Here is a 26,053-nt window from a genome sequence, read left to right as displayed (position 1 = left end):
CCATCTGAATAACTGCCAAATCGCTCTCCGTGGTGCTAACGTTAAAAAAACCCGCCACTTTTTTCAAAATTTCTTGCTGTGGTTTTCACACCTGATGATGATTGCCTGTGTTGCAGTCAAAACGTCGTGAGAATTTTATTGTTTTATATTTTTATTATTTTATTGTTTCCCTTCCACGTGACTTTACCGAAAGAGCCAAGAATATGAATCCTTGCAGTCACGAAAGCTTCAAATCTAGAATTAGTAGAACGTGTTGTCTATATTTATTTAAAGTAGCGCATTTTGATGTGACGTCACATTTCTCAAACTTCCCCCCCCCCCGTTCTCGTTACACATCGTCACAAATGTCTGACCCCCCTCCCCAGGTGCGTGACGTCATTTATGGACGGCCTCTAAGTACATCAATTCCCAAACACGGGCAAGTCAACAAAACAGTCCCAGGCCATACTCTTTGGTTCTTTCGGTAAAGTCACGTAGGTGAAAAAATAAATAAATATATAAATAACCCACGACGTTTCGATTGCAACACAAGCAATCATCATCAGGTGTGATAACCACAGCAAGGATTTTTTTGTTTACTGAAGTAGGAGAGAGACCAGGGTTAGGGCAGTTAAATAAGTCAGAGAGGGGGAGGGTAGGGGGGGGTGCGAGGGGAGCGTAAACTGCAGGCACAGCAGAGACGCTGAGAGTTAACGGAGCAACGTGATTGTTGCCAAGATAGATGATGACATCTAAAGCCGTACGCTAAACGCTAATGATGCAATTAACTTGGTGTGGTCCCCAGACCACACCAAGACAACACACAGTGCCCTTCGTAAAAAAAAAACAGTGCATATTAAAATTTAACTATCAATACACGGCTAAGAATCAAAGTTACAAATCACATTTGCAAATGTGGTGGTTGCGACCAGCACTAATCCTCTGCTTCAGGATATTTTTGAAGGAAGATTTACGATGTTAAGGGAGGAAACAAGGTTGTTGTTCCGAAACGTTGGTGCTGCAACGGCAACGGCTTCGTCACCTATTGCAATTCTTGGGATAGTTAATCCACAATTAGATGGACGTCTTCGGTTTCTTGTGGTTGAAGATGGGGTTAATGAACAGACAATTATAGCACAAATATATGCTAATAATTATTTTATGGATGAACAGGGTCCAATGTAGATTTCTTCTTGTGTCAAGTGATGCGAGATTGTATTTTAAGTAGAGGTCACAATAGTGGGTCCTATGTGATATATGCAGTACAAATCAAAGAGTAGAATGATAAAGCAGGTTTATTATATGGGACCTTCTTGCCAGTATCACAATATAAGAGTGTTTTTACCCTTTCTGGCAATAAAACAGTTGTGTTAAGATGTTAAAACACCAACCATAAACCTTTTGCAAGGAATCCTGTCTGCATTAACCGCAGGTGTGTGGTAGAAATGAAAAAAACATGATCTGATAATATATGCATTTCTCTTGAAACTGATTGGTCTACACCAGAGACAGCTTTCTTTAGAACCCAGTCTCAAAGTGTTAAACCAGAGAATGCCAAAAGGCGAACAGCACAAAGACAATGCACTATCAGGGAATTTATAGCTCTGGGTGAGCAGCTACAATATGGTACCTTTCCCACTTCATATCTAATGGAGCATCTCACTAATCGCTGTTTCAATAACGAAACTTTAAACTCGTGTCTGGACAACCAGGGGGTTCTCACACAACCGAAGTGTGCAGCTGATAAAACACGAGCCACCCCGAGACTTCCGAGTCGTTACGCCAAGTCGTCATGCCTCCGGTAAGATCGAGAGACTTTTATTTTGATGAGGAAGCGTGTGACAATAAAACTGGGCACAGAAGAGGAAGCGTGAGATAAAAAAAAACAAGGACAAAAATATGTCTCGTGTGCCTCCCCACGCCTTGTCGCGGTCATCGCAGCTGTCCGTAACGTGGCCACCACGTGTAAGTTGGTTCGTGCACTGCTAACGGATTCGGCGGGTAACGGTGAATTGCTACAGGCCGAGAGGTTACTTCCCACCAGATTCGTGGCAAGAAAATAATGCTTTGGTAATACTATTCCTAACCATCATCCCCAACCCTAAACCATATACTCAAACCCCTAAGCTCTAAACCCTAACCCCAACAATTCCCATGAACCTCAAGCTCATCACCCTACACTAATCCCTCACAAAATCCAAACTCCTAACCCACAAATACCAAAAAACCTCTTATGGATGATATTGGTCGTGAAAGCCTACGTGTTAATCTAAACATTCAACACAAACACTAAATATATTGTTGTCGGTTTACTCTCCAACACATCGGTGTGCTCAACTAGCAATGAATTGGTGTGTTTTATATACGTGACAAACCTTACTAATTGGCTGTGTCGGGTGGTGGCGGGTTTAACGACACATTTATATTTACGTGATCTAACCCCCAAAAAACGTAGTGGATATTGGTCGCGAAAGTCTACGTGTTAACCTGACTAAACATTATATACCAAACCCCTAACTTATCACCACGAATCCTCGACTAAACCCTAACACACTCCAAACCCCTAACCCTAAACTCACAAACTCTACACCCCGAAATCCTCAATCCTAACCCTTAAACGTATCCCACAAATCTGGCCTATGGATAAGAATTGGTGGGGAGGGTAATTCCATACTCGGCCCCTTTATGCGTATCTGCGGGGACAAAACGTATATATTAAATGGGGCGGGGAACTTTTTTTCCACCAAGGGCCATTTGGATATTTATAACATCATTCGCGGGCCATACAAAATTGTCAACTTAAAAATTAGCCTGTTATATTTGGTCAAACATTTTATTAACTCACCCCTAATGTGCTGGCTGGAACTGCTTCTCTTTGGTGAGGCGTGTGATATTGTTAGCTGGTATTGACGATGTTGCTACTCGCAACTGTTTTTCCAGTTTTGCTCCCTAGATTTATTGAATTTCGAGTCCCGCCTGCAGTTGCCTTGGCAGGGCCAGAGACCAAATGATTTCGCGGGCCCCATACAGCCCGCGGGCCGGACGTTCCCCACCCCTGCTTTAGAAGCTTGCGCATGTGGTCACTTACTCACTGGTTAGGAAAGGTACTGTGTATGCATTTTCATTCATTCTGTGTCCTTCATACCAACCGAGTTAAATCAATAACGACCATGCGTGCACAGGCCCACGCACGATCAGTCACGGTGCTTAAATCATCATCGCCATCAGCTGTGAACGGCTCATCTAGCAGACGGCAGCGGAAGCAGATGTGAGCGAGGAGCCATTGCTCACTCTTCACCGCAGATGCAGGTCACGTTCTGGACCTGGCCCGAGCGAATGCCTTGGGTTCGTGGTCTCGCGCGACTGTTCTGCACGGCTGGCCACTGTCACTCGTGCCCCGGGGTGCAATACCAACCCAGAGGTAGAGGCCGTCCACAATGGTTGCCTTGAGGATGCCAGAAATGCTTGCGCAGCATCTTGTTTAACGCTGCGTCGATCTTATTCGATGATGTGACGGAACATTTAAGCTAATGGGCAAGAGAAACTGCACAAACGAGACAGATATATCGAGTGACAATACAAAGGGCGTGGTAAAACGAGACGAACAGAAATCGATCCTCGCCCTTCAATAAGAATTCGGCATTAAGGAGACTAAAGGCGGCAAGGCGCGGTTATAGCCACGCCACTTCCACGTGCGTCATGCGAGCCTTAATGGGTCATCCCTAACAGTATTCGTTGTATAGGTCTGTGCTAGGTATGTGCAATGTCTGCAACGCATACACCTGAGCTCCAATAGATGCCCCCCCTTTAAATACCTCGAATAAATATCCAACTAGACCCTAGCTCGTACCATAAAAATACTACCCAACGAAACTCTAGCCCTAATCCTATCCACATCAGCCATCCAAATGCCAGCCCTACCACTTACCCCAAATCACATCAGCCAACCAAACCCCTAACACCATTCCCATTCATTCTGATCATTTCCTCTATCCCCATCCTCACCTCTGCTGCTTAACACATCTCCCATTTCACTTTCTGTTGGCTCGTCACTTTTCTTGTTGACCCCCACCCCACCGCCTCTTCTCCATCACCGCAGGTACTGGGCAATGACGACCTCCTTAAGTGAGCGAGGGTCACCACTCCCATCAACTCCCACATTCTTATCCTCCTTTTCGTCCATGGCGTCCGTCTCTCCGAGCTCCCAGCGCAGCCGGGCTCGCGCGCGGAGTAGCGGGGCCCACAGCTCGGGGTATCTTTGGCGGAGGGGCCTTGCCCGTCCGGCAACGACCGTCCTAACCCCATCGACCCCGCCGCTCAGCGCTTGGATCGCTCGCTCGCAGTATCCGAGCGCGTCGCGTGGGTGCCCCATGTCCCTGGCGCACACGGCGAGGGCGGAGAGCGTGGGCGCGGAGTGCGCGCGGTCCGCGGCGACCCAAGCCGCCCTCTCCTGGAGGAGCGAGGCGGATCGCAGGAGCGACGCGGCCTCGGCGTAGGCGCCCCCACGCAGGCACGCGTGCCCCCTGGCCGTCTCCTCGAGCCACAGGAACTCCTGGAAGCGGCGCGAGGCGCGCACGGTCGGCAGCGCGCAGAGGGCACGCAGGTAGAGCTGGAGGCAGCGCGGAGTCGGAGGAGGCAGCGGCAAGAGCGAGAGCGGGAGGGGCGCCGGCAGAGAGCGCGGGAGGGAGATCCCCCGCAGGGCCGATGCGCCCAGCTCGGAGAGGAGTGCGCGGTGCAGGAGCTGGAATTGGCAGAAGCGGCGCACGATCGTGCACGGGCACGAGTCCAGCTGGCCCGCTACGAGGACGCGGATTTCGTACACCTGGGCAGGGTGGGGGGGGGGGAGAGGGATTCACGTTTATTTAACCAGTTGAGAACTCAAGAGACCAGAATAGTCTCATCTGTAAGTGACTCGGGTCACCAAAATGCCGTTGTCAAAACAAAGCACAGCCATGAAGCAAGTAGAAATTGGCGCAAACAGTACTGTATCACATGAGATCGTAAAATGTTGCACAAACATGAATCAATGTTAACCAATATATTCCCTATTCTACAACGACTGGTCGTTGTAGAATAGGGTTGAGACGGCAGTGGGAGGGGAGGAAGATAATGCTTGACTCTTAAAGGTGAGAGCCCATTCAGACTCCAGTCTCTTCGAAGAGTGGCTTGAGTTAATCAACAAGTGAAGATGTGAACTTGATCCTGATGATACTCGTGATAATGCTGCTGATGATGATAGTGATTACGCTTCTGCCACTAATAATGTTGCGGATAATGCCAATAGTGTCGGTCGATCCATATTTGTTTTTGGGTTAGGCCACGTGGAAATTTAATACCAAAATTATTCTCATTAACCCGCCACGACCCGACAGCATTGTCACATCTACAATAATATGACGGTATTACTTATTGTACGTGCCAATGTATTGATCGAATTCCGACTAATAAAGCTCCTCCTGACCAGTGGCTTCTGACTTTTCGTAACCCGACTCTCTAAGGTAGGTACATATTTGCATGCGCGGGTGAGAAAGTGCCAAGTGGTATAGGGTTTGGGGCTTAGGAGGTGGAGGGTGGGGTAGTTGGGGTGAGGAGGTGGGGTTGTGGGGGGTCGCACCTACCGTGTGGCCCCCGCTCACACCGCGGGGGTTGGTCACGTGGGGCGCGCTCACCACCCCTAGGAGGAGGCTCGCGCAGGGCGAGGACGCCGGGGTCTCCGAGCGCGCGCGCCTCCACGCCTCCTGCACCGCACGTGTCACGTGGTCGCAGCCTCGTTCCAGGATGCGTGCGCTCTCTAATAACACGAGCGGAGAAAGGGACAAGTATATGGACTCCTCTACTTACGAACATTAGGCTTACGAACTTTCAGAGATGCGAACAAAACCTGTCTTTTACGTCCAGTTGCCTGTTCGGACTGAGAGTCGTAAGTTCAATCGCAGCGCAATAGATGGCGGTGGTGGCGTCCGCATCTGCAGAGCATGAAGATCCAGTGGCATCTCCAGGTGATTATACAACATTTAAAGCCATTCCCCATGTTGAGCGTACATGCCGTACAACATGTTTGCAATCAACAGGAGTAAAGTTTGGACTTACGAATAAATCTACTTAAGAACAGACCTCTGGAACCTAACTCGTTCGTAAGTAGAGGAGTCACTGTATTGACATCATTGATTTAGCACTTAGGCTTTCGCGACCAATGGTTTGTTTTTGGTGTCAGATCGCGTGAGTAAAACGCCAACGTGTCATACACCCTCCTCCACCCAACACGGCCAAATAAATAAAGTCGCGTAAACAACGCGCTAGTTATTGCTTCAGCATACCGATGTTGGAGAGAGCGATCGATAACATTTAACAATTTGATAAGACGTTTCGCTGGTAGTTGCCTGTTGCTGGATGTAACCGCGTCGGGTGGAGGAGGGTTTACTACACACATTGCCAAAATTACTCGTGCAATCTGACCCAAAAATCAATGATAAAGGTGTCCCTCGTGTAACGCCCTCCCCCCCCCCAAGCGCGAATTCACAATTCGGCGACTCACATTTAGGCGATGCATTTGAGTTACGCGCTCAAGAAAAAAACAAAAATGTAAAAAAAAAAATTAATGTATCAATGATAAAAAGAAATTCAAAGTGAAAAATTTAAATTCTGATGGGGTGACCGCATCACGGCGGCAGCCAGAGTAGCCATCTCAGATCGACTTCCTTTGCATCCCACGTGATGCTGCATGCAGCCCACAGAAGCGTTCAAGAAGCCCTGCATTTAATCATTACTTAGCAGTATTTGTAAGTATGTAATATTTGAATCCTAATGATTATTTAGTATTAACCCCGCATTAAGCATGTTTTGTAATGTTGATATTCTGAAGTATTAAATATATACATATTTTGTAAACCCAGGGCTAACGCCTTATAACATGTAACTGTATATATGGGAAAATAGGATTCATATAGCGCGATTTTTCAGGAACGTATTGTCGCGCGTTATGCGAGGGACGTCTGTATATGTGTTTAATTTAGCGCTCCGAGCACTTCACATCACATCTCAACTCAAACATTTGAAAGCTCCCCCCCAAGTGGCAGCTGTCAATGTGAGCATCGGGAGGGTCGGCCCCTGGCCTGCAAGCAAGCGGACACTAGTCTGTAAGTAGGGGGTGGGAGGTGGGGCGATTATTGCCTTGTATAATTCCAATTGAGTAATACAGATATTGGTACAATGCAAGTACAATTGTCACCCTATCTCTGTTTCATGTTTCTGGAACTTGATTGCAATTTACTATGATCAGTCTAAAAATAATCTGCCCGAGTCGACTTACATTGCAAGGAATGTTTTAATATTGATTTATTTTTGTGCAGTATTTTACGATTTCTCACGCAACACAGTTGTTTTTGTTCAGGGGCCGTCCATAAATGACGTCACGCGATTTTGGACGATTTTTTACCCCCCCCGCCCTCGTCACACGGCGTCACAGTCAGACCCCCCTCAAATATGACGTCACAAAGCTCTGCTCCCCCCCCCCAAAACCATATTTCCATTTTGAAAATAAAACATGCTTCAAATCGCTTTAAACTGTTGGCATTGTAGTGCGTATTTAATGTGGCGCTGCACTCTGATGTTGTAGGAGAAAACATTTTTTTAAAAAGTCTATTTAATTAAGTAGAATGTGTTGTCTATATTTATTTAAAGTTGCGCATTTTGATGTGACGTCACATTTCTCAACACCCCCCTCCCTCGTCACACATGTCTGACCCCGCCCCTCCCCCCTAGGAACGTGACGTCATTTATGGACGGCCCCTCAGCTTTCTCTTCGTTTTATTGTTGTACTTTATTAGCTGTGCTTTTGTCATTTTGATGAAGCAGGCCGCTCTTGCAAATGAGACTACATTCTGGTCTCTTGAGTTCTCGCCTGGTTAAACAAAATAAACTTGACTTGAGATGCATGGATTGTGTTGGAACTAGTAATTATAGGTAGTCCCCGACTTACGTTGGAGATGCGTTACGACGACCCCATCGTAAGTCGAAAATATCGTAAGTCGAAAATGGCCCTAGCCTACCCAGGAGTCTTAAAGAATGGTGATAATTTAGCAAAAACAGAGCAATTTACAGTACCGTACTGTATAAACTATATACTGTATGTATTTATTAATTACAATACTGTGTTGCACGGTAAAATTTAAAGTGAAAAAAAACAAGGTAAATTCTTAGCCTACCGATATGAACTGCAATTTCATAGAAAGTTTTTTTCAGGAAACAATCCTATCTGCTATATGATAAAAACTTTTAACATGCATTGAACGTATGTCTCGTATCGTGGTAACCCTAAAATGAAATCGCTAAAGCTATGTATCATACATGCATTGAACGTATTGTAACGTATCATATTCTACTGTACTCACCAAGATTGTCCGTCGTCTGCATACTTGAACGATGTTTAGGTTGTTGATGGCTACATTAACTTAGTTGTCGGAAGAGGAGGATGGCGATGACAAAGTTACAGTATCGTACCTCGTACGCTGCTGCGTTTGCCTGCCGCGCGAAATAAAAAAATATTTTACAATTTTGTCATATCGCTATCGCCATCGTAAGATCGAAATATCGTAAGTCGGATCATCGTAAGTCGGGGACTACCTGTATTGTTATCGAGGCAAGCCGCCTTTGCTTCCCAAGTAGGCAATTCTATCATCCTGCGTTATGTACTCATGTAAGGATGAGTCGACCTTGGAGGAGACACAGCAGACCTGCGGATATCTCGCGGCAATGATGTTTTTTTTACCTGCCAGACTCACTCGGCAAGAGCAACAACACCCGTCAGACATGGTGTAACAACTTCTCCAAAAATGAGAATAAAATAATAAATTGATAAAATAAAATAACACAATAATATTCTGTCCAGACAGTCTCGTCCCTTCACCTGATGAAGGCCGCTTGTGTTGTGGCCGAAATGTCGTGAGAATATTATTGTGTTATTTTATTTTATCAATTTATTATTTATTTTATCAATTTATTATTTTATTCTCATGCTACGTGACTTTACCGAAAGAACCAAAGAAGATTAATCCTTGCAGTCACGAAAGCTTTAAATCGAAATTTAACTTCTCCAAAGCTTGAGCCGCGAGACAAACAACACTCGTTGAGTCAAGAGTCTTATGTTGACGAGACGACCGCGAAACATCAGAATAGCCTTGCTGGGTGAATGTTGACGGAGACATCGCCGAAACAAATACATACTTGAGTCTGTCCAATATATTTTTTTGTGGTCGACGGTCAGCCGGAAAAAAACCCCGCTATGAGACAAGCCGCATGTTTCGTTTTCTCTCGCCGAGTCGTTCCGTTAAGTTGAGAGTTGTGTTTGTCATGCCGATGACCATTACGATGCTTATAAATCACGATGGATGATGATGATGCACGTCCCTACGACTGATATACTGTTTTTCAGTTTCATTTATTTGGTATAGCCCTGTGAGCCATTCGGCTCTTGAATCGGGTGCAACCGCAACAAACAAAAAAACAAAAACATGAACAAGAAAACATCTTAAAAGTGACTATGTGACTGTGCAAACAGAAAATCCAGGGAAAAAAGCTGCAAAATATTCCAAAAAAAGCACCGTACACCAACGCTGTGTGCAAAAATCCCAGTGTGATGCAAGTCAAACAACAACAGCCACAACTTAGATTAAGGCCATCAGTCTAACTCCGTACTACAACAAACATGACCAAACCAAAAAACTTTTCGAAATCACGAAAATAAAGCCATAAAGCAATGTAACAGTGATCGTAGGAACCGTGACCGAATTTTCACAATAAACAACATGTAACAACCAAACCCTAGAGCCATAGCCTGTCTGCATGAGTCGCTCCACAACAACAGGAACATCGGTCGGAGTATCACATTTTTCAATGCACCTTTTTATATCGAGACCCGAAAAATCCAAACTGTACCGTATATTAACAATAACTGTGCTGTCGAAAATCGTGGCACAAAACACATGACGTTGACGGTTGTTGATGTTGACAGGTAAGATGATGCCCGTTGTAAAAATCGTGACGACGACGACGCATGATTGGTCATAACAAACACGTCGATAACGATGGTGGTGAAGATCACGTGTAGGTGTCAATGGGCCCTCACCTGATAAGACCTCCTCGTGTCGCTGTTCACGCTGAGTGTTCATGGCGTTCAGAACCCCTCGCTGCCAGGAGAGCGACCCAGCCCGCCGGCCTCTCTCCGGACGAGCGGTCCGCTTGGGGTTTCGTCCCCCTTCCCTCACCATTTAAAACTTCCCAGCTGAGAACCGTCCCGGGCGAAATGAGTTGCAGCGCTCCCTGGTGGAACAACATTGGGAAGTCTTCTTTGGCTCTTTCGGTAAAGTCACGTAGAATGAGAATAAAATAAAACAATAAAATTCTCACGACGTTTCGACCACAACACAAGTAGCCGTCCTCAGGTGAAGAAACAGGACTTTCCAGAAGACAGCGCTTGAGGTTGTTGGGAAAGTTAAGACATTTATTGGAAACGGGAATTGTTTTTTTTTTCCCCAATGAGATGTCGTTCGCAAGTGTTGGCAAACATTGCATTTAAATATGTACAGTTTACAGAGGTAGAAGGGGCCGATGTTAAAGATTCGTCCCAACATGGTTCTCCTGTCGGGCTGCTGTGTTCTGCAAGCTCGGCAGGTTTTTTGAGCCTGATGGTTTTATATATATTTGTATGAGTGACCAACCGACACGAGGGCTTGCCATGTGTTGTCGGCATGGGGGTGTGTGACCAATACATGGCAGTGTACATCAAACGGATTGTTGTATTTATCTGCGCGGAGATTTTTAGTTCGCCCCCTCGTATGTGTCGTGGGTTTTCTCCGAGATCTCCATTTTCCTCCCATACGAAGCCAATCTCCTATTAATGGGATCGGTCAAACAACAGCAATTGTAGCAGGACAATCATGAACGAGTCTTGAGACTCAGTGAGGCTTTCCTGGGTAACTAATTCTCATTTTGGTACTTAATATATAAAACGTTGACACTGACTTCTAATTTAAATGTACTGGTGGACAATCAGAGACACCACTCGTGATGTGGCCCAGCTGGTGCGCGTTCACCGCTTGTTGTAGATGTCCACGGTTCGATTCCAGCGGCCGCCCTGATTAATACTATGGGTGCATTAATTATTAAATTCTACAAATTAGAAGTTAAAGATCTCGTTGGGTCACTAGCAAGTGGGCCAGTGTTGCCGGTGTCATGGTCCACATTTGCCAGACTCGTACATTTCTCTGGAAATTACTGAATTGTGACTATACACGGGGTCTATCTTCGCCCGCTACTGGCAAACTAATGATCCCTGGAGACTCATTCTGGTCTCAGTTCGAGTTCTCAACTGGGTAACCAAAATTAACCTGAATCTTGTCATCACTCTGCAGGACCCTGGTAGATGTTAGTCAACATCGGTCACCACTGAGGCCCCTGTGTTCTAAAACCAGTATAGATGCGCAGGGTGATGCAGAGGTCTTGTAACCTCCAATGAATTGACCCATATTACTTTTTTCCTTTGCATAATCGTTTCTGTTTGAAATCAACCTTACTTTAAAAAGAAAGGTTACGTTTCAGATAATTAAATGGGGAGGTCATAAGATATTGTTAGACTGATGACCTAAGTTAGACTGATGGCCTAAATCTTAGTTGTCTTGTGGTTGTTGTTGTTTGACTTGCATCCCACTGGGATTTTTGAACACAGCGTTGGTGTACGGTGCTATTTCAGGAATATTTTGATGTTTTTTTCCTGGATTTTCTGTTTGCACAGTCACATAGTCACTTTAAGATGTTTTCTTGTTCATGTTTTTGTTTGTTGCGATTGCACCCGATTCAAGAGTCGAATGGCTCACAGGGCTATACCAAATAAATGGAAAAATGGAACCCTGTAGAGTACTCTACGGGACACGTGCAGCCCTTTTGGATGTGTAGGTCAATTGTCCATACTGAACCACACTGGTCACCCCGGGTTGATAGAAGAAAAAGCCACGTGAGATCATCACGTAAGTAAAGCGCAAACAATGGATTTCGCTGGTCTCATGAAAACAATTGCATTGGGTAATTTAGATTGTATTCGATTAACCGATACAGAATTAGAAACGTCAAATATATATTTACATGCGATTAATACGAGTCTATGGGGGCAGACTATCGATTCCACGGAATCGTACATTCACTATTTCGCAGAATGTCAAGGCAAAGAGGAATCGAATTTATATATGAACGTAGATTGGGATTCCAGATCGATAATCGAACCATCGAGTGATCGTTACCAATGATATTGCTGTACTATGAGCAGCTATCGATTACACGTAAGGAACAATAGCACAATAATGGATTAGATAATCATGAATGTGAATCGAAATAGACTGTGAAGGTCTGAATCGATATATGTACACATTTTTATTTGATGGGAGTTTTTTTTTGTTCTACTGCAAATTGCGATGGGCACTGTCAGTTATTCTAACATATGTTAGTGTTGTTAGAATGTAGTCTGTAATCTGCAACGCGATCGGAACAGAGAAATTAACTTTTCGTTTCCGGCACGCGCGCGCGCGCAATTTTTCCGCCGGAAACGCGACGTACAGTGCGCGTGCGCCGGTACAGTAGAGAGTGGTAAACACGGAGAGGGGCACGCGCGCTGGGAAACGCGGAGCCTTGGTAGGAGACGGTGGTGGTGGTGGCAATTGGTGGTCTTAAATCGGCGGTGGTGATAGTGGCGATGGTGATGACAATTGATGGTCACGGTGATGGTGGTAGCGGTGGGAATGTGATTGTGGTTGGCAATTGGTGGTCTAAACAGCGGTGGTGGTGGTGATGGTAATTGATGGTCATGATGATCGTGGTGGGAAGGTGACGGTGGCAATTGGTGGTCATGATGATGGTGATAGCGGTGGGAATGTGGTTGTGGAAGTTGTGGCAAACGTAGTGGCTGCCAATAGCGATTGTTGGTCATGATGGTGGCGGAGATGTGTTGATTATAACAGTGGTGATTGCAGTAGTGAAGGTAATAACGGTGATAGCAATTGTTTATCACAATGACGGTGGCGATAGTGGTGGGTATCTATCTACGTTGAACTTCCACACACCGTACGTAGCCAACCGCACGAATCGGAGGGTGCGGTGGGATGACAACAAACTTCTTGGCAGCCCTTTGATTGGTGGAAACCCCCAACCACCGGTAGCGATCGTTGCCCTCCGCCGACGTTAACATTGGCTGCTGACATTTGGGCTACGCCCATTTTAAACCTTTATAAACAGTTTGCTTTTAAAAACCAATCCCCTCTTCCTGACTTTTTTTTAGTTATTTTATGTGAACCTATCTACGTGACTTTGTCGAAAGACACAAATAAAAAAACATTTTTGTTAATGTATATAAAAAAAAAATTCGTTTGAGATCTAAATTTCAAAGTGGCTTTCTAATATTGGAACGAAGAACGTTCCGGAAAGACGGCCGCAGAAGCGCATCTGAAAGCGCGCGATACAGTGACAGTGTTTGTTCGACGGCTAGACAAAAGGCGCTGCGAGGATTGCCGGAGTTTACGCGATGGTTTATGCGCTTTGACGAGATCGGCAAGGTATTGTGGTTCATTTGTGGCAAGTATTTTGTGTTTGATTGCGACCTTATAATGTATTCGTTCGACGACCACCTCGGCAAGCACCGGACCGACATGGTCAGATCTTGCAGTACCCGTCACAACACGTTCCAATGCATTTTGTACACTCTGCACCTTGGTAATGTTTTTGCTAGACGTCAATGTGTTGGCTATGTCACGACTCAACAGTGGTCGGATGTGTCATAGAGCCCTGATATAATCATTGCAGGACCTGATTATATTTTGCACGTGGTGATCAAACCACATATACTGGTCGAGTATGGTGCTGAGGCTTTTTAAATCCGTAGAATACCGAATGCTTTGTCTGAGACCGCCTCACCCGATCCGCAATTTTTTTCGCCTGAGTGCCAACCACTAAGGATGTGGTGATAATGATTTTTTGGTGGTGATGGTGGTCATAGTGGTGATGGAAATTGACGGTGATGATATTGGTGGTCAAAATTAGCATTGGCGATGACGGTGGTGGTAATGATGCTGGTAAAAATAACAGTGCTGGTGGTGATTTTTGTTTTGCTCATAGTGGTGCTGATGTTGTTGGCGGCTGTGATGGTGATGGTTGTAGTGGTAGTGACTATGGGGATGATGGTATTATGGTGATGATGTGGTCATGGTGGTAGTTATCATGGTGTTGATATAATGGTGATGTGATGATCACAATAGTGGTAACGGTGATATTGGTAGTGATGCTGGTGATTGTTGGGATGCCTGTGGTGGTGTTGGAAATGTTGTGGTGCGAACGGTGAAGGTGTTAAGGTATATACCAAAAGAACCAAAGAGTATGTATATACGGTAATTGCTGTGCTATTAATTGGAGAGGAGGTGGGCTCCGATGGATTGATGGCTAGAGATCTTTGTAAAATATTTTATGAGTTTAATCCCTGCCTGTGTGTGTCAGCAGCATCATGTCAGACACATGGAGCAGCATCCAGGCTCATAAGAAGCAGCTGAGCAGCCTGCGGGAGAGACTCCAGAGGAGATGGAAGGACCCAACTCAGCTTGGCCTTGGTGATTCCGCACAACGGATTATATTGGACCACTCTCTTCCCATAATCTGACTACTCTGGTCCCCAAACTGAATACGATAGCATAGATAATCTTTCCCTTACTGAGAGCTGTAAAGGAATTTCAATTATCTTTGCCAGCCACATGTTTATACACATATCATTCACTTATGTCACTGCAAGACGCCCTTGCAGAGGCAGCAGAGAGGTAGGCAGGGGGCAAGTCCATAGAGTAATTTGCTGATGGTGAGAGCGGTCTTGAAATTGATCTGGGGTTGATAGCCAATGAAGGCATCAGACTATTGGGGTGACGTCTTGTTTAGGGGTGTGGTTGAGAAATCTGACAGTTGTGGGGTAGGAAACAATGCTGACATTTTTTTTTAAGATTATTCAGGTAATTAATCCATTTGATCAAAGAAATCAAATATTTAGGTGAATAAACTTTTCAAGAGACCCTATATTGCAAGCAGTTTCCAAACCTAATTGTTTCTCTGCGGTGGCCGCCAGACCCAGAGGTGACCGGCGGGGTGGTTGGGCCTGCGGCGCGCAGCGAGAGCCCTACAGGCCACTCGCCGTCGAGCTCCCTCCCCGAGCCCTCCCTCCGGCGGGGGGCAGTGGGGGTGGTCGAGGTGACAGCCCCGGTGCTGGAGGTGAGGGTCGACCCGCGGCTCGAGAGCCGGCTCCTCGCGTACCTCTCCGACCTCGCCCTGCCACTGCCCGTTGACTCGGCTGCCATCCAGACTGCCATCTCACAGGTGATGATGCACAGTGGCCACTGAGTGCACGGTGACATGTGATGGGGATGTGAAGATGGCTGTGTAGACCTCTCGGGAAGTGTTTTTAACCCTTTCCAGCTAAGGTTCATTGCATTTATACCTTAGCTCTGTCCATCTGTATAGGAGGGTGTCACAAGAACATTCGTAAATATAATCCAATATAAATTTATTTTTGGCATAAACTTGTGTATTAGGGACGTACCCTACATAAAACCGGCCAACTTGATCAATGGGTTTTCCAAACCTTGGTGGCATAATAAATTTCAGCCAAGATGAGGACATCAAACACCATGCTCACCCCCCGGCCCCCCCACCATGACTTCATTATGCTCGACGTGATATTTCACGCGTCCGTTGTTTTTCATGAGCGTGCAGAGCCGTGTGTTCATTTTGTGTGATGTACAATAATCTGTGTTCGACTTGCATGCACGTGTGTGTGTATCTGCGCACATGTCGTGCATGTACACGCGCAGTCCGAATCCCTCGTAACGCGGGCGTCCGTCGAGAGCCTGCTGCACAAGTTCGCAGCGCAGGAGCTGATCGCGGTGAGCGCCGGCTGCCTGCCGGACGGCGGGCCATGCGTGCTCGTCACAGACGCTGAGCACTCCAAGCTGTCCGCCATGCTGGGGGCAGCCACCACTTCTGGGTCAGGTGAGTAACCGGAGTTTATTGTTGGTGACCTGCCGGTCAGAGCGCTAAACTGGCAGTAAAACTGATTTTCCTTTTTTCAGAACTGTAATTTTGGAAAAATATATCGTGATAACTTTTTGTGTGCAGTTATTTGTTCAGCTGAGACCATCAATTGATTAAATTTAAGAGACCTGCTTAAATCATGAATGGCTAAAATCTGGATTCAAAAACACAGGATCTCGGCAGTGCGGGAAAAAATAATTGATTCTTGAATTGAATCACCACCCCGAATTGTGACAAGTATAAAATAACCAAGGGTCACATCTTTGCCGTGCAGTATCAGGTGTGACATCGGACCCAGGTGGATCTGGTGGGGTCGGCAAGGGCGACCTGGGGCAGGATGGGGGCAGCTCGATTCCACTGGTGCCCAGTTCCAGTGCCAACAAGCGGAAGGCTGAGGCCAGCGAGGGAGCACCTCCCGACAAGATGAATAAGAAAACGCAGCTCTCATCCACCTCCACATCATCCACAAGCAATGAGGTGACAGCGTCATCGTTGGCTGCACTCTCACGCTGCACGTAGACTCAAGACAGTAACGAGTGCATGTGCAGTCCTTTTTTCAGTCCATGGAGATGATTTGATTGTCATTTACCATGTTGGTAAGTGTTGGTTGGTGAAGGTAGGGAGCATAGACATACAGTACAACAATAGATGGAGCTGAACTGCCCTCTGCCACCCTCCATGTTTCCCCCAGCCTAAAACAACCTATTGTTCATTATGGCTGCCAATACAAGCACTCTCCAGGATCAATCCTCCTTATCTTCTGAGGTCTGAAGCGATCTGGCGCTTTGTGGTGGATTGTATTAACAAAGCGAAAATCCACTGCGGAGATTGAGCGGTGAACTGGACTAATGTGCTGGTGCTGGGTGGGTTGTTGGATCGTGGGACTGTGAAGGATGGCGACGACTTGGGGATGACGTCACCTAGCAGATTGGTTGATCGTGACTGATGATGATTAGATGAGGATGTGGATGCGTTGTGATGATGTTCGCAACTGCCGGTTCTCCAGTTGGACCAGGAGATCATGAGCCTGCTGTCGCAGCAGTCGACGCGTGAGCAGGAGAGCAAGAAGGTGTCGGCCGAGATACTGCAGCTGCTAACGGCAAGCACGGCCAAGGAACAGTCTATTCTTGAGAAGTTCCGCTCACGAGGGGGAGCACAGGTACACACGCACACTCCCTTACTCTTCCCAGAGCCACATGCTCATGGCCCTATGCCTTCAGGCTTCATCCATTTTCCATTCATCTTCATGACCTGTCTTATATATACTCTTTGGTTCTATTTGGTAAAGTCACGTAGGTAAAAATAAAACAAAAATCACGACGTTTCGGCCACAACACAAGCGGCCTTCATCAGGTGAAGGGACTAGACTGTCTCGAGGATAGCGCTGGAGTGAAACACAGCCACGCTCAGATCGCGACCTTTAAGCTGTGTGCGAGGAAACAAGGTGCCTTGACAAAGGAATTTGATTAGTCGGCCAATCAAATGCTATTTTATATGCTAATTCCTTCGTCAAGGCACCTTGTTTCCTCGCACACAGCTTAAAGGTCGCGGTCTGAGCGTGGCTGTGTTTCACTCCAGCGCTGTCCTCGAGACAGTCTGGTCCCTTCACCTGATGAAGGCCGCTTGTGTTGTGGCCGAAACGTCGTGATTTTTGTTTTATTTTTTACCTACGTGACTTTACCGAATAGAACCAAAGAGTATGGGTCCTTGCAGTCACGAAAGCTTTAAATCTAGAATTGTCTTATATATGTCGTTGTTATTGCAGCATGTTGACAGCTCTGGGCATGACATTCCTCCAACTGTGCCAGTTATCAACCTCATTGATCAGCAGGTTGGGGTTTTAAGCTCTTCCCAAACTGTAGTGGTTCGAGTACCTCTCTATGAACCTGACAACCTGAGTTATATTCCAGGCCACAGTCCCCTTCAGTGGCCAGTTATATCTAAATCAATTGACTCACCCTTAAATGAGGAGCTGGAGCATTGTTTAAACACCATTAGCACTGGGGAGACAGATAACTGAACATGGTGCTGGCCATGCCACCCCCTGTGCACCCTGCTGTCCGTCATTGGTGTCTGCGAATGACACTTGCCCCAACCGTCTGGTAGAGGCTACATGGGTGATCGTTGTCTCTGTCTGTACATGCCGCCACGGTGCTGCAGGTTCGGGAATTCTGTGAGCATGGCACCAAGCAGGAGTGCATGGGTGCGTGCGGCTCCTCACGCCCGTGCCCCAAGCTGCACTTCCGCCGCATCATCCACAAGCACACGGACGAGTCGCTGGGCGACTGCTCCTTCCTTAACACGTGCTTCCACATGGACACCTGCAAGTACGTGCACTACGAGATCGATGGCGGTGGCTTGGCCGCCGGTGGTGGCATGGGGGGGCCAGGCCGGAGGGGCCGCATGGAGGAGGCGGCGGCGGTGGTGGCGGTGAACAGGCCGCGCGATGACACCACCGCGGGGAAACTGTTTCCCTCGCAGGTGAGCATTACATAGACGTTCCATGCTAACATCACTGCATGATAGTACATGTCGCGTTTTCCTGTTTGTTTGCCAACAACACAGTCCATTGAGGCTGTTTGGGGGATCTGTATGTGCATGAGAGAACATGTATTATTGTTTTCTTGCTAACTACCAGCACTTAGCACAACAGTCTATTTGTAGGCTTAATGGGGGAGCTTGTCTTTGCATGCTTGAGTGTACATGTATGGGTTTCAAAGTGCACTTGTTATGCCCTGCCACTATAGTCTACAAGGCTATATCGGGCACTTACTCTATGTCTTTGGTGTGCGTGCACATGTGTTTGCGCAGTGGATAAACTGCGACATACGCTTCCTGGACATGAGCATTCTGGGTAAATTCTCGGTAGTGATGGCAGACCCCCCTTGGGACATTCATATGGAGCTGCCGTACGGCACACTCACGGACGACGAGATGCGCCGGCTCAACATCCCTGTGCTGCAGGACGATGGCTACATCTTCCTGTGGGTGACGGGCAGGTAATGGCCGCACAGCGAGTGTGGCCATCACTGTCCATCGCTGTGTGTGGTACGGCAGCGATAGATGGTGATGGATACAGCACAACACCATGCCCAGAAAGGATGCGGCGATTCATCAATTAAAGGAGATTGTACACTCGTGATACTTATTTTTTACCCAACCTATCAGCCGCATGGCCTTCTGGGAGTGCACAGTTAAGCAGCATGGATTCGAGACAAACTCTTGACCAGTTTTGACATAGGACCTGTCATCAGCAGTCATGCTTGCTTGCTGACTGGATTGTTGACTCTGACTTTGCTGATGAGACACTTTCTCGAAACTGGTTCAAAGTTTGCCTGTCTTGAATCAATGTCTGTGTGGCAAGTGCATTTTGTAGCAAAAAATCATTGTCATTTTTTTTATATAGACGGATGCGTTGGAGACATTGCCCGCTTATTTTGTTATTTAAATTCTCAACAACTAAATTATTTTTTTGAGTATGTACGTATTCAAATCCGTTATAATTAATAGTATAAATAATAGATATCTGAAGATAGTTGGATGTGCAACCACCATGATTGTAATAGGCAAGCAGGGCTATATTATGGGCAGTAGAGGGCAGTGCAGCACAATACTTTATTGTACTATACCATTTTTTAAAATCTTTACTTCTATGCTTCCACAGCTATTTTCGACACCTATTTAACAATACTTAAGCGTGGTGAAATATTGTCAAATAAACTACGACCTGCACAACGTGTGGAGGGTGCCTCATCCGGCAGTCGATTGGCAAAAGGGCTGCACATGTACAGTATGCCGTGCATATAGCTGTGTGTGTACGCGCGGGCGAATCTCCGTGCCTATTTGCATTTCTGCGTGTCCGTGCGTGTGTGGTTGTGCCGCAGAGCCATGGAGTTGGGCAGGGAGTGCCTCAAGCTCTGGGGGTAAGTCATTCCCAAGGTCTTCCAAGGAGCCCACATCACAACCACAAAACCTCAGGCCACATAGTATCGTATTTGTTATCATACATCATGCATCTTCATGAGAGCACTCATGCCTACACAGCTTGTGGCTAGAAAGCAGTAACCACAGCACAAAACACTTGCGGCTTAGACTACTGTCACACAAATGCGGGACAGGCAAATCAGTTTTAGGTGATACTGTCCTGGGCCCTAAACTTAAAACCCTCATCTCAAAACCGTAAACTTAACTCATGTTTCTAAACCCTAATGCCTAACCTTACACCTATACCCTAAAACTAAAGACGCCATGTGCGTTCATGTTTCACAATCGCAACAGGAAAGAAGCAGGAATTGGAAAGCTGCGTTCACAGGTCAGCGCAACCCAATGGCCATTCATTTATATTCTATGAAAAAGGGCCATTGCTCGAAATGTCACCTATTATATACAGTGGTCCCTCGTTTATCGCGGGGGATACGTTCTAAAAATAACCCGCAATAGACGAAATCCGCGAAGTAATCAGCTTTATTTTTTACAATTATTATACATGTTTTAAGGCCGTAAAACCCCTAACCACACACTTTTATACACTTTTCTCAGACAGGCATTAACATTTTCTCACATTTCTCTCTTATTTAAACACTCTCAAAGTTTAAACTTTCGCAGATTTAAAAAAATAAGTACAATATTAGTAAATGAAACCAAAGATCAAAACCTGTTTTCAAGCCCAAACATTTTTGTAAATCTGGCTAGCCGAATGCATTCTGTACTCCCTTAGCTAATCAGGACGCAGAACACATGTGCGGTTCTCCCTTAGCCAATCAGGACGCCGAACACAATGCGCGTTCATACTGTACGCAGGAAAAAAAAGCATGCAAAATTAAACAAACAAAAAAATCCGCGAAACAGCGAGGCCGCGAAAGGTGAACCGCGTTATAGTGAGGGACAACTGTACTTCTTCTATGGCAGTGTTATTGACAAATGTGGTCAATTGTTGGATAAACATGTGAGGACAAAAGTGCCAGAGAGTCGGTTTATTTCCCTATATCTGCGGGGACTGTAGTTGCTCATATTTTACTATCTGATGATAATGATTGTCGTGTGTGTATGCAGCTATGAGCGAGTGGATGAGCTCATCTGGGTTAAGACAAATCAACTGCAGCGGATCATCCGTACAGGGCGGACGGGCCACTGGCTAAACCACGGCAAGGAGCATTGCCTGGTACCAGCGTCCACCGGCATACATTTACGCATACGTAAAACAACAACAGCTGAAATTTGCCACCAAGTAGTGGTTATGTCAGCTTGTGCCAGGAAAATTGCACTTAGGGTCAATTGAAGTTTCAAAGGCTAACTGGCAGGAGACCATTCAACAAACCTAGGTGTGTTGGGTTAACTGACTGTGTTGACTGGCATCTGCGCCACCCATGCAACTTGTACATATGTACAAACACATGCATGTATGCATGTATGCACGCATAGAGACGTGGTTACACTCTCTTCCACATGCACATATGAACACACGTGCAAACACACGCACACGTGCACACTTGCTTATGCACACCCGCTCGTACAACCACATCCACGCAAAAACAATGGGAAATGCACGCTGTCTCACATGCATGCAAACACGTACACGTATTATGTGCAGAATTTGGTATTCTTCTAGCCTATGCACACGAAGCCTAGCTAGGGCACAGCATCAAGTTCAGTGTTCTCAGTTCTCCATAAAGTATGGGCAGAGGGCAACGTGTTACCGGCTGCACCTATCTGCATTTGCAGTTTAGACTCTTCTGGTGAAAACGTGTCTCGCGTACCACGCAACTGCATGCTGCAGCACCGAGTAGTGTGCAAATGACCCGAAAAGCACTCTGCATGTGTGAGCGCTCGCCTAATTATGTAAAGGACATTGATGTTGTTTGCATGTCTGTCACTGTGCGCAGGTTGGAATGAAGGGAAACACGGAGGGCTTTAACCGGGGGCTGGATTGTGATGTTCTGGTTGCCGAGGCAAGTGTGTGCATGCTTGTTTGTGTGTGTTTAAATGTGAGTGTAACAGCAGCTCATGGCAGACTATTCCGCACCTCCAATTACTGTGCAAAATGTATTCATGTGTGAGGTCCTATGTGTACTAGCGTGGCTAGTGGTCGCATAATGGTAAGCTCACTGGGCTAAAAACTCGGTCCATTTCAGTCCAATTCCCAGCTACAACTAGCATCAGTGGAAAGTGGTTTCAGAACTTCTCCCTCCGTCGACTCGGCCTTAATTGAGTATCTGGTGCAGTGTGTAAAGTTCACCAGAGCGGAGACAACAGTGGTCGGACATGTTTCAGATATGTTTCAGGCCATACCACCTCCTTATGAGCTGTGTCAGCCTTAATAGGTGTTCACTAAAAGCACTTACCCCAACAATCGATGCAGTGCTACATGGGCGATTTGTTATCTTTCAACCGAGCCTGCAGCGATAGGCTGAGTACTGCTTAAGAACAAATTATTATTTGTAATCGCATCGTAACCTCCTTCAAATGATGTTACTTTAATCAAGATAACATAGGACTAACTACTTACCCCAGTATAATTTAAATAACACTACTTAATTGCGCGTTCCCCATTTGTTGCAGAGGTTCCCATAGTTCGAACCAGTGGTCGCCCTGGTTATTACTGCGGGTGTAATAACCGTAATAATACTATGATGTGCTATCTGCCCACAGTGGAAATTAAACATCCCGTGACTTCGTTTGCGAGAGTAGACTATTGTGTCCTGGCAGGGTGGTCCACATTTGTTAAATTTGAAAATTACCTGCAAATTACTCAATTCCGATTACACAGCAATCAGTACCCCCCTACTGCGAATGCCGAGGATCGCAGAACATTTTCAATGCAGGAGATTAACTCTGGCAATCGCCTGATGATGATGGATATAATTACCAGCGAAACGTCGGACTTTATCGTCATTGTCAAATATGGATTGCTCTTTAACATGAAAACACGTTTACGCCCACCTGACTACTAATCTCCGTAACTTCATCCTTTGGTTGCGGTCCGTTACCATCCTCTGTTAGAAAGTTTTGGGTCAACATACCACTTTGCTTCAGAAATAAAAATGACCACGTTCACATACTAACTTTATTCGGCTTTGTCAGGTGGAGGAGGCTTTATGGCACACATTGTACTTGCGCCACCTGACCCAAAAATGAATAATGATGAATCACTAGAGGGATCTTTGAAACAATTCTTTTTCTGGCTAGCACATGATCATAAACACTTTAGAATGTATACTGCATCTAAATACACAACTTTTCGAAATATATTATTTTTACATGTAGAAATTTAAACTGTGTTGTTATTTGAGTCGCGCGGGAATGTAGATTCTATCATTGTTTGACTGGTGCCGTCGTGCACCCACGCATGGTACAGGTTCGCTCCACGAGCCATAAGCCTGATGAGATTTACGGAATCATCGAACGCCTCTCCCCCGGAACTCGCAAGATTGAGCTGTTCGGGAGACCTCACAACATCCAGCCCAACTGGTAGGAGCTCACACACAAAGAGAAAAGTCCGTGAGCTAAAGCAGACATTGGCACCACTAAAGGTCTATTCATCCCTTGTCTCCCCAGCAGTCATTGCAGGCCAAAAGTGGGCAGCTCAATTTTCTGTGTTATAGACAGTATTGTTGCATTAATTATGTTTCAGGAGTCCAGTCAGATACTTTTCTTGTTTGTACCACCAAAGTTTATCACCACGGAACGAATCCTGCTTTCTACTCCTCCTCTCCTGCTTCTCATCATGATCAGTCTTCGTGACCGTTGAAGCTCATTTCCTGCTTTTTCTGCTGTCGAATGTTCTGTTCTGCACTTCTTCTTTCCTGATCAGTTTCCCCTGCTTCTTGGTCCATTTCTTTGTTGCCAGGGTTACGCTGGGTAACCAGCTGGACGGAATCCACCTGCTGGACCCCGAGGTGGTGGCTCGCTTCAAGAAGCGCTACCCTGATGGCATCATCACCAAATCCAATTAATCCCAGCGAGATGAGTGCTGGGAAACAAGCATGACGTGCGTTAGGACAGAGGGCATAGGGCGGAGGTTGGAGGTCATGCCCAGGGCTTAATTTTAGTTCTGTCCGAGTTCGCGACACAGAAAATATTAAAGCACCCGTCACACCACAGTCAGTGTATATCCACGAGTTTTGTGCCGTCTCCAGTCAACCAGTGACCCAGAGAATATTCAGTGCGAAATTAAGCCCTGTTCATGACCCCTGACCTCGCAATGAATCTCTTTATCCTGAAACAATGTTTTTATATAAAGAATATGCTTTAAAATGTGAAGAGGCTTCCTGTTGAGTTCTGGGATCTGTTAGTGGTGTACCTTGGGTGGCTGTGGAGTGTGTGGGCGGCATGCCAGTGCACACTTATCCATTGTGAAAATTGTGTTGAGGGATTCACAGAGAGATCAACAGGTGAATAGCTCATTGGGCTGCTAGCCAACAGTTTGCAGTACACAAAACAGGGTGCCAACCTGCAGATTTTCGAGTGCTTTCACGTGTAGGCTTTCTCCAGACACTGATTCCATCCATTGTGTAAGAGAAAAAAAGTTATGAAATTGGACAAACATTCCAATCTAGGATCCTTCTGAAAAAGTCTTGAGACTTTTCTAAATAATAGATTTTATTACAAAACATCCTTAATTAAAAACTATTACTTATGTTTCCTTTTCAGAGGAGATTATCTCGGTAGCGTTTTCACGTGATCTATGAAATAACACGTTGATTAAACCATAATCGGGTACTGGTAGGGGAATATTTTCAACCTTGTGGGTGGTTTCTAATTTTAGCATGCAAGGTCACTTCTGTCACTGCAAGGACCTCGTGCAGTGACATGAGTTGGCGTGTGAATGTGTGATTGCCCACCAAAGTTATTTGAAAGTTCCCTGCCCCCCCCCCCCGGTAAGCAAAAGGGCTGAGTTCAAACACCTGTCAAAGGTCAGTGTCTGTTGCGACTCATACAACACTTTAGGCATGCAGATGCCGTTATGAGGTGGGAATTGTACGTGTTGTTTACGTTTAAAAAAATATAAAGTTATGTTTTTTTAAACCCATCGTCTCATGAAATTTAAAACCCACTTTGCATTCCGTTGTGAAGTGTAAGGAAGGAGGCATGATTTAGTGGTCTTAGTCAAAGCCTCATGCCAGGGTTATGTGAGGTCTCCTGCTAACAGGAACCACAGACCTACCACTGTTGATACGGTGATGTTATAGAAAGACACCACAAAAAGAACTGTTCTTGAATGTGTACCAAGGCTGTAAATAGAGGGCTGTCGGACACTTGTTTGAGCGTTGTCATCAATTCAGAAATGCAATGATTATGATTTATAAAGCGTCTAAATACTACCGTGTCAAAGGCAGATAAAACAGATCTTGAGCCGAAACTTTGACAGGAAAGGAGTCTACAGCACGTCTGGGGCAGGGGAGTTTCAGGCTGGGCACAGCAGAGGATGAGTGGCCTCCCACTGAGAGCGAAGGTTAACTGGGTGATTAGACCACCGTAATTGCTGCACATGTGCGTGGGATGAGAGGAGGAAGGTAGATAGGGGTCAGTCCATCGAAGAAAAACCAATACCTTTGGTTACATCTTTAATAATAAAATAAAAACATGCTTCGACATGTTCGTCATTTGGGTGGCTGGCTGAGCCATCACGGCAAGCCACATGTGCAGTCACTCTATCATGCAAATGATTTAATTTTCACCAAATTTGAAATGGACATGCGTCAAGTCATACAGGGTTGCCACATTTCCCACTGTAGACCAAATTTGGACATATTTCTCAGCCCGAGTCAATCAAAGCGGTGCAAAATACCATTAATCAGGACAATATGGCATCTGGGATTGTTTATTACTGTCGCCTGAACACATTTCGAATTTCTCGACGTTGCACTTCAAACCCGGACAAGTGGCAACCCAAGTCAAGAGAATGTCTTCTTGCCAAGATGAGCCATGAACAGATGACCGTTTTCGCCTCTCGTCTAAGGCTGCTGCTGAT

The 26,053-nt window shown here is 45.9% G+C and overlaps 2 protein-coding genes across 8 annotated transcripts; one reads left to right on the top strand and one right to left on the bottom strand.

The window, feature by feature from the left end:
• Positions 1-1,766: 1,766 nt before the first annotated feature.
• LOC116945794 (sorting nexin-20-like) lies at positions 1,767-10,330 on the bottom strand. Of its 3 annotated transcripts, XM_076069711.1 has the most exons (4): positions 10,103-10,330; positions 8,370-8,499; positions 5,598-5,770; positions 1,767-4,801 (listed from the first exon to the last, which is right to left on the bottom strand). In XM_076069711.1, the coding sequence occupies exons 2-4, from the start codon at positions 8,389-8,391 to the stop codon at positions 4,070-4,072; spliced, it is 927 nt and encodes a 308-aa protein (XP_075925826.1). In that variant the 5' UTR covers positions 8,392-8,499; positions 10,103-10,330; the 3' UTR covers positions 1,767-4,069. The 3 variants fall into 3 exon arrangements, with proteins under 3 accessions (XP_075925826.1, XP_075925825.1, XP_075925824.1); XM_076069710.1 differs by having other exon boundaries at positions 8,370-10,330; XM_076069709.1 differs by lacking the exon at positions 8,370-8,499.
• Positions 10,331-12,534: 2,204 nt separating this feature from the next.
• Positions 12,535-25,107, top strand: METTL3 (methyltransferase 3, N6-adenosine-methyltransferase complex catalytic subunit). Of its 5 annotated transcripts, none has more exons than XM_076069706.1 (13): positions 12,535-12,657; positions 14,512-14,618; positions 15,128-15,369; positions 15,864-16,041; positions 16,358-16,560; positions 17,090-17,242; positions 18,244-18,564; positions 18,895-19,082; positions 19,968-20,006; positions 21,136-21,244; positions 21,966-22,031; positions 23,438-23,550; positions 23,930-25,107. In XM_076069706.1, exons 2-13 carry the CDS (start codon positions 14,516-14,518, stop codon positions 24,033-24,035), a joined length of 1,821 nt encoding a protein of 606 aa, XP_075925821.1. In that variant the 5' UTR covers positions 12,535-12,657; positions 14,512-14,515; the 3' UTR covers positions 24,036-25,107. The 5 variants fall into 5 exon arrangements, with proteins under 5 accessions (XP_075925821.1, XP_032816339.1, XP_032816340.1 ...); XM_032960448.2 differs by having other exon boundaries at positions 15,122-15,369; XM_032960449.2 differs by having other exon boundaries at positions 12,572-12,657; positions 14,509-14,618; positions 15,122-15,369.
• The last annotated feature ends 946 nt before the right edge of the window (positions 25,108-26,053 follow it).

The sequence above is a fragment of the Petromyzon marinus genome, chromosome 25 (assembly GCF_048934315.1).
Source record: "Petromyzon marinus isolate PM22_M1 ecotype Great Lakes invasive population chromosome 25, UKy_Petmar_22M1.pri1.0, whole genome shotgun sequence".
In the NCBI taxonomy this organism is placed as follows: Eukaryota; Metazoa; Chordata; class Hyperoartia; order Petromyzontiformes; family Petromyzontidae; genus Petromyzon; species Petromyzon marinus.
Note: the sequence above shows the minus strand (reverse complement) of the source record. Positions and strands in the feature narration are given on the sequence as shown.

Coding starts and splice junctions, on each gene's coding strand:
- LOC116945794 (XM_076069709.1), bottom strand. CDS start 10,244: ATGGTGAGGGAAGGGGGACGAAACCCCAAGCGGACCGCTCGTCCGGAG. Junction 5,771..10,102: donor ACACGAGGAGGTCTTATCAG/GTGAGGGCCCAT, acceptor TCGTGTTATTAG/AGAGCGCACGCATCCTGGAA. Junction 4,802..5,597: donor GTGTGAGCGGGGGCCACACG/GTAGGTGCGACC, acceptor CACCCTGCCCAG/GTGTACGAAATCCGCGTCCT.
- METTL3 (XM_032960448.2), top strand. CDS start 14,516: ATGTCAGACACATGGAGCAGCATCCAGGCTCATAAGAAGCAGCTGAGC. Junction 14,619..15,121: donor CCCAACTCAGCTTGGCCTTG/GTGATTCCGCAC, acceptor GGTGGCCGCCAG/ACCCAGAGGTGACCGGCGGG. Junction 19,083..19,967: donor TTCCTGTGGGTGACGGGCAG/GTAATGGCCGCA, acceptor GTTGTGCCGCAG/AGCCATGGAGTTGGGCAGGG.